This window comes from Olea europaea, chromosome 1 (assembly GCF_002742605.1).
Source record: "Olea europaea var. sylvestris chromosome 1, O_europaea_v1, whole genome shotgun sequence".
Classification (NCBI taxonomy): domain Eukaryota; kingdom Viridiplantae; phylum Streptophyta; class Magnoliopsida; order Lamiales; family Oleaceae; genus Olea; species Olea europaea.
In genome coordinates, this window is record NC_036237.1 from 25,250,857 (window position 1) to 25,259,702 (window position 8,846).

An 8,846-nucleotide genomic window follows, 5' to 3' on the forward strand; every position below is an offset into this window, starting at 1 on the left:
GCGGAAGGTAGTCTAGCGGAGCAGACTACTGCCGCACGGTGTCCCTTTCTGTGCCAAGAAGAAAGGCACCCCGTGAAACCGAGGGTTGTCGTTTGACAACAAATTGCTTAACATGGAGAAAATTATAACATGCATTAATGCCAAGAGTAAGTTTCCCCATTTTGATTATGCTTGTTGAAGTTTTCATGTGAATATTTGTCCATCTTTTTCGGTGTTAAAAAAACATAATAGAAGGAAATGTTCAAGTCAACAAACAAAAGGCAGAAATAGAGTTGACTTGAACTTGTTGGTAAAATTAGTTAGATCTCTTGCGCATGGTTAACATGTTAAAAGAGTGTAATCATACTTAAGTTTTTTATTCTCTTAGGAATTATGAAAGTAGCATCAAGGGACATGTGTGGCAGAGTTGGTTCTTTTCTCAATTTCCATTATCACCCCAAACACTATATTGGAATTACTTGATGTACTACCAAACCTCTGAAATGGGTAAACACCAGCATGGATTCCCAAAATGTTAAGAGGCAGACATGCACACACATGTATTCTGCAATATAAATTTCGGCAGTCAGGCATGCTTTTTGTTTGCTTAAGATTATCAGCATTGAACTTAAGATGGTATATCATAGTTTTTCATTCAATGAAGATCTTAATACGTGACAATAATAGGTACAATGCTACAAAATCTTTGCAGGTATAACCTAAATTCTAGGGTTTATCATTCAGAAATTACAATTGTGGTTTAAGAAGCTATCTGCACTGTAGATTAAGAATAATTTATTGCAGACAATATTGAAAGACAGATTCTTCCATCAATGAATTCTGGACTGATGAAAAGTTTTTCAGCTATAAGCCTCAGGTTGACTCAACACAAGAATGTCATAGTTCACCCTTTTATGGTCATAGTCTGGTCAAATGAATTCTCTTCTTCCACTTCACTACAAGATTCTTGCCTACAGAGGGAAATTATGGAAGTGGCCAGTTTTGGGATTCCATGTACTATAGAGAAGACATGTAGGGCCTATTTCGACCCGATTCCATGCCGAAAGTAAATAGAAAACAAAGAACAGATATAAAGGTCACATTCTTGACAGATCTAGGATTCTAGGTAAAAAAGTTTTTCAATATTAAAAAAGGTTGAACCCCAACCTTGAGGGTCCCCCACCGCCCCTGCCTTGGAGTATCGTAAGGGAGGTAAATCGCAGGTTATGCCTCCAAGGGTACAGGGTGGAAGGCTACTTGTACACTTGCACTTACCCAGAGCCAAATCCATATTTCAGGATTCGAACCCTTGACGTGGCAGCCTCAAGCAAAGCTGGATTTCTCCACCCTCCCTTTTTACCACTTGGAGATGTGCCCTGGGGGCAAAAAAAAAAATGTTTTTCAATATTAATTGTATGGGAGGAGGAAGGAAGGGTTGCACAAAAGGAAATAAAATATGCAAAAGTATTACTAAAGTTAGTGTTGAACCACTTCATAAGAGTTTAAGCTTTAAGAGAAAATCACATGTATATCATTTAATTATTGTCTTCAATGCACCTCCCACATATAGGTAGGGTTTATTTTCCCATCAAAGCGTGACATGTACTCATGACCTTTGCTACCATCCTGAAAATAGTATTTTCATTCTCGCTTTGTGTATAGTTAGTGTTAGCTACAAAGACTTATCGTAAAAAGAAAGTAAAATCTTCTGCAGAAGCATAGTTAAAAGAGACAAGTCTCTAACCCTGCCAGCCCTCCTTCCCATTTTCTCTTGAAGAAACAGAGAGTGAAAATGAAATGGATCTGCTTTTAAATTCTGATCCAACACGTGGTCCTGAATAAGCCAAACACGATGGCTTAATTTGGAAGCTTCCTTGTAATAACTATTGGCTGATTCATTAGGAGTTAGGATTTGACTCATCCAAACAATAAAATTTCCAATCATTATCCATAAGCTAAGAAAGCAATTAATACAGTAATTGAATCACCAAGACAAGAAGAACTGACTAATTCAGGATAATTGATTATTTTCCTTCTTCTCCCTAATATGTTTGGGTAATTGTAGGCGGGGAAGGGGGAGAATTTAACTAATGAAAACAAAATTATCAAAGTATATAACTATAACGTGTTTAATAACCAAGAATTGTCATAAATATGGGGGAGGGAAAATCTCTAGATTTCTACAGAACGAAATTTAAGGGGATAAGCCAATTTCGAAGTATCTCAACAAAATCATGGTTGATTATGGAAGCAAAAGCAAGGCAAAGAAATGGCTTAATCTGAAAACCCATCATTGAAACTAACTATTGGCCGATCAGATTGGTTGCAAAAGTGGCCTGACAATAAATCAAGCACATAAAAGAACACTCTAAAAGATAAGGTTTTTTATCTTGAACAAAGTATTTTTCTCTCTTATGATTTTCCTCCTCTTGCTCTTTTACCCCGCTTGCCTTGAAGAAGGTTTTGTAGAATTGGCTAGCCACACATTCTGAAATTACTTTCTACAGAGTATGCATAAGGGCTCATTTTGACAGCAAATTAACTTATTATGTGCAATTAAGCTGTCAAAATGATCAAACTATTATTGATTTCCAAATTTAATAGTGCAATCTGAATTTGAATAATTGCTCATTGTCCTCCTTTCCTCATGGTGCATGTTGAGCACCTCTTTATCCCATATGTTAATTGGTGTGCGTAAGTACGCACCACTTCTAAATCCTCTCGTAGTCTCATGCAAAAGTTTACTGATTACATTACTGGGTTAAAATATTGAAGATGGAGAAAGTTATATCTATCTACAAAATATGCTTGAGATTGCATTTTTTTAAGGAAAAGAAATGTAACAAGGACACTGTCTGCATATTACATCCCAAATTTACGTTTACATAAAAGCTAGAAACTTTACTTTATCTACAATGTTAGAAGTATTTGCCTGTGTCGCTATTTTGTTTTTTGTGTCTTACTAGTACAGGCATCAACATAATACACTAATGTGCATTTAAAAGAAGGGTAATTGGCACAAAACGTCCTTACCTTTCAAGTCTATTGTGGAAAACGTCCCTACCTTTCATTTTTTGGCATTTTTGCCCTCATTTCAACATTTCTTTGCGCTGGACGTCCTTCCGTCCATATTCCGTTAGTTTTTCCGTTAATTAAAGGGTAATTGGCACAAAACGTCCCTACCTTTCAAGTCTATTGTGGAAAACATCCATACCTTTCATTTTTTGACATTTTTGCCCTCATTTCAACCTTTCTTTGCGCTGGACGTCCTTCCGTCCATATTCCGTCAGTTTTTCCGTTAATTAATTATAAAAATACATTTTTCTTTCCATAAACAAGGATAAAATTGTCCTCACCCACTTCACCCCTTTTTCCCGCCATCAACTTAGTCCATAAGTAACAGTAGCAGCGACATGAATCTGAAAATACTTTAAATGATTAAGTTAAATAAAGAAAAAATATCGTGAACATATTATATTTCACAATTCCACAACTACTGTTGCTATCATCTTGTGTCACTGGAAAATTTTAGAAAGACATATTAAATGGGTAGTCAATTTATAATGAGGCAAAATTGTGAATGACTCTTTTTGGCTCAATGGAGAAGATGAATGGCTCATTTTAAATTGACTCATTATAAATTGACTACTCATTTAATATGTCTTTCTAAATTTTTTCAGTGACACAAGATGACAGCAACAGTAGTTGTGGAATTGTGAAATATAATGTGTTTACGATATTTTTTCTTTATTTAACTTAATCATTTAAAGTATTTCAGATTCATGTTACTGTTACTGTTACTGTTACTTATGGACTAAGTTGATGGCGGGAAAAAGGGGTGAAGTGGGTGAGGACAATTTTACCCTTGTTTATGGAAAGAAAAAGGTATTTTTGTATTTAATTAACGGAAAAACTGACGGAATATGGACGGAAGGACGTCCAGCGCAAAGAAAGGTTGAAATGAGGGCAGAAATGCCAAAAAATGAAAAGTAGGGACGTTTTCCACAATAGACTTGAAAGGTAGGGACGTTTTGTGCCAATTACCCGAATTTTTAACGGAAAAACTGACGGAATATGGACGGAAGGACGTCCAGCGCAAAGAAAGGTTGAAATGAGGGCAAAAATGCCAAAAAACGAAAGGTAGGGACGTTTTCCACAATAAACTTGAAAGGTAGGGACGTTTTGTGCCAATTACCCTTTAAAAGAACCCTGTAGAACACTTGCTAGGTTAGGGGCTGGTGATGCAAAACCCATTGGAGTAGTGTCTCTAAATCCACGTGCAAGAACTTTATGTCTCTTTTTGGTATGCCATAACCAAAGAACCTGGTTTATTGCACTTTAGATTTTGCTTTGAGTCCCTTTAAAGAATAAAATTCTCTCTGATTCTAACGATACCCAGGTGATTTTTGAATCAATTGCATATTGCCAGATCACATCTTTTGCCTTTCACCCCTCCCCATAACAGCAGATGACTATATTTTGTTTATACTCACTAGGAGATCTTATCATTGCCCAATTTACTGACCATGAACAATACAACATCTTGAAGGATGTCAATGCAAAGGAGTGAATTAAGAAGAACATTGGTAGCAGTAGACAGAAATTTTTCGATAATCGACTACTGTATATTACCCTATCAATGAAAGCTCCATTGGCCTTTGTCTTGCATTGTAAATATGTTTACCGATGGACAGAAATCATTACAGCTGGTGGTTGTGGTGAACCCTTTTCTAGTTTATACTGAGTCCTTCAAACGTAAGTGAAACCTTAGTTTGAAGTTGGTGTTGTCTTTTTAATGGCTGGTGAGGATGGGAGTTGTTGCATTGACATAATTTAAGTAGTTTATGTTTTTACCCTCGTTAAATATATAAGTTTTAATAACTGGTCAAGCTTCTCTTTAAGTTTTGTCTTAGAAACTGGTCATAAAGTATTTTGTGGCTGATGGCTATCAAGAAGGGAAAATAGGTTATCTATTTCTTTTGTATTATTGTTTGACGCCTTCTCATGAAATTACTGTTGAAAAATTAAAAGGGTTTGGATCTTCTTTTTCTTCCTGTGATTCCCAATGGCCTGCTCTTGCCTATGCAATTCTGTCCTGCATTTGAAAGATGGAAAGAGTGAAAGTAAAGGGAATCTAATCATGTCTAGAGATATCCAAAATTACTGATTGAGTCTCTGCGCTTCTGCCCTTTATATTTATATTTGTACGCTTTATTCTACATCCTTGAATGATTACTACTGATCTTCAGTGTATTTTAGAGCAGACACAATGATTGGTGTGTATTCTGAAAGATAAATTTAAATACTTGGAGGATTTACTTATATTTTATGCCAGAGTTATTATACTACAGATGCTCTGATTGTTTGTCTATTTTTGTAATGTTTTCATCTATGTTTGAAGCACAAATTAACTGCATTCTGTGTTTGCTTTCGCGGCTACTTGTTCCTGACGTTACATTTTGCTCTATCCTTGAGCATGACTTATATTTCTATTGATAATTAAAATGTTCATGAAACAGGTTGTTTCTTCTTGGTTTGGATAAATATGGAAAAGGCGATTGGCGAAGCATTTCCAGGAACTTTGTGGTGACCAGAAATCCTACACAAGTGGCTAGCCATGCCCAAAAATACTTCATTCGTCTGAACTCCATGAACAAAGATAGAAGGCGGTCGAGCATTCATGACATCACTAGTGTCAGCAGTGGAGAAGTTTCAGTGCCACAAGGTCCGTTCACTGATCAAACAAATGCTTCTGCCGTGGGAAGTTCATCTGTGAAATCAAAGAAACAACCTCCTCAAGTCCCAGCTACAGCTCCTGGAGTTGGGATGTATGGAGAACCAACTATAGGCCACCCAATAGGAGGACCACTTGTTTCTGCAGTCGGCATGCCAGTGAATGTTCCACCATCGACTCACATGGCATATGGTGTCCAAGCTCCAATTCCAGGACCCAAACGCCAGACGAAAATGGGTCCCATGACTTACCCAATGCCGCATACATCTGCGAATAGGTGATGCTAGTATACATGCAGAAGTATCGAACCTAGCTATTTGTCAGACAGGCTTTTCAGGTTCATCTAAACTTGAGAAGGAATAATATTTTTCATTTTTCTTATCAAGTCTAAATAAGCCTTAGGGGAAACGGTATTCATTTGTATAGATAATTGTCGAGATTTGGCAGCTTTCGGTTCAGGAGAGCATTATGGCTTTATTTAGTTGATAGCAAGTTTTACGAGTGTTACAAGTTCATCTCATTCAGGATCAAGTAATGTTCTTTATGGTGAATATTATGAACACTTGTTCTCTCCTGACGATTTTTGGTAGAATGTATATCCAAGGAAACACTCGACCAATCTTGCAGTGAAATGCAGATAAATTATCATATTTGCTTATAAGACATCGGCTTAATCTCAATTCACCCACGTTTAAAAATGAACGGCGACTGTAAATGTGAAAAGAAACACCATCTTTTAGGAGTTTCTTGTTTGAGCAAAGTCGTTGCTTACAAGAAACGATTGGCAAAATCGTGTAACGTTTAAATGATGTCGGTTTTAGATTGTCCAGGTGGATTACAAATTTGACAACTTGGTTCCATGCAGGAACTATGAAGTTGGGTGATTTGATTTAGATATTTTAAAGTTCATGAAACTGAAGATTTTAGAGAGGAAAACTCTAATTTTTATTCACTTATTTACAAAAAAATAAACTGGGATATTTATAGGAAATCCTTGGCTACAAGCTATCACTAGATCTCCTAAATTTTAGCTACAGTAGGAACAAATGGAGAGAATCACTACTTTTATTTAAATAGAAAAACAAATCAACACAAAATCAGAAACTGATTAGGAACAAATTCTGGAATTCCATACTCCTCCTCAAGAATTCCATACTCCCCCTCAAGCTAGGAAATAGATGTCAATCATTCCCAGCTTTGATGTAAATTCTTCAAACTTTATTCTTGGAAGGGCTTTTGTTAGAATGTCAGCAACCTAAAGATGTGTAGAGATGTAGACCAAGTTTAGTATCTCTTCTTCTGCTTTTTCTTTAGTGAAGTGACGGTCTAATTCTACATGCTTAGTCCTATCATGATGAGTGGGAATTTTAGCAATACTGATTGCAGCCAAATTGTCACAGAGTACCTTTATTGGCTCTTTTGTTGAGATTTTTAAATCGTCTAGTAGTTTTTTTAGCCATATTCCTTCACATATACTCTGAGCTAATGCCCTAAATTATGCTTTGGCACTACTCCTTGCAACAACAGATTGCTTCTTGCTACACCAAGTGACCAAGTTACCCCATATATAAGTGCAATAACCTGTGGTTGATCTCCTGTCTATAATGGAACCTGCCCAATTTGCATCTGAGTAGACTTCAACTTCCTTACTCCTTCCTTTCTAAAAGAAAAGTCCTCTACCATGAGTCCTTTTCAAGTATCGAAGGATCCGATAAACTGCTTCAAGATGTTCTTCATTGGGTTTGTTCATGAATTGGCTTACAACACTAACTGGAAAACTTATGTCAGGTCTTGTGTGAAATAGATAGATGAGTTTTCCTACAAGTCGTTCATATCCTCCTTTGTCAACTGGAGGACTTTCTTCCCTGAACCCAATTTTATAATTTGATTCCATAGGAGTGTCAGCGGGCTTGCATCCTTACATTCCAATTTCTTTGAATAGATCCAAGATGTACTTACATTGGGAAACAACTATTCCTCTCTTCGCCACCTCCATACCTAGAAAGTATTTAAGTTTTCCTAGGTTTTTGATGTCAAATTCTTTAGCAAGGACCTCCTTTAAACAATTTATTCCTTCTATATAATCTCCTATCATAATAATGTCATCTACATAGATGATGAGGATGGAAATCTTCCAACTAGAAGAGAATTTTGTGAACAGGGTATGATCGGCTTGTCCCTGAGAATACCCATGCTTTTTTTACTGGTTTTAAGAACTTGTCAAACCACGCTCTAGGAGATTGATTGAGACCATACAAAGATTTTTGAAGCTCACAAACCTTGTTAACATTATTTTTTTTCTCAAAGCCGGGTGGAATTTTCATGTACATTTCATCTTCCAAATCGCCGTTGAGAAAAGCATTTTTTATGTCCAATTGATGGAGGGGCCAATCTAGATTGGCTGCCAAAGATAGTAATACCCATACAGTATTGAGTTTGGCAACAGGAGCAAAAGTCTCTTGGTAGTCTACGCCATATGTTTGAGTGAAACCTTTAGCAACAAGCCTTGCTTTGTATCGATTTATACTCCCATCTGGATTCTACTTGACAGTAAAAATCCACTTGCATCCCACTGGTTGTTTCCCTTCTTGTAAATTTGAAAGTTCCCAAGTTCCATTTCTTTTGAAAGCATTGATTTCTTCTCAAATCGCAGCCTTCCATTATGGTTTCCCTAGAGAATTATGAACACTGTGTGGTATTTCTACATTTGACAGATTAGTGACAAATGCTCGATATTTTGGTGATAAACCATCATAAGATACAAAATTGCAGATAAGATGCTGAGTACATGATCTCAAACCTTTCCTTATTGCAATAGGAACATCGAGATCATTATTGACAGTAATATCAGTTGTAGTTTCAATTTCATAAAAAATAGTTCCTGGACTATTTGGAACTAGATTGGATTCATGGTTTTCCATAGGAAGTGTGTAGGTCTCTATCTCCTTTTTGGGTCTTTTAATCTTTGAATAAACACGTAGCTTTTTGTCAATTGCAGGTTTAGAATGGATTAGGGTGACAGACTCATGGTTACTGGGCAAATTTTGTTCTGTTTCCGAAGGAATGAAGTTGGTGATTGGCTCGACTTCTGATGGGATGGAGGTGTTTGGTCTGACTTCTAAAGGAATGGAGG

At 36.6% G+C, this 8,846-nt stretch overlaps 1 protein-coding gene across 2 annotated transcripts in view; it reads left to right on the forward strand.

Annotated features, from left to right (window-relative positions):
- Nucleotides 1-6,374, forward strand: part of LOC111398410 (transcription factor SRM1-like) — a 14,292-nt gene extending 7,918 nt beyond the window's left edge. For both annotated transcript variants that reach the window (XM_023025318.1, XM_023025316.1), the window contains exon 3: nt 5,499-6,374. In XM_023025318.1, coding sequence (XP_022881086.1) covers nt 5,499-5,994 — 496 coding nt within the window. In that variant the 3' untranslated portion in view covers nt 5,995-6,374. The remainder of the gene's footprint in view (nt 1-5,498) is intronic.
- The last annotated feature ends 2,472 nt before the right edge of the window (nt 6,375-8,846 follow it).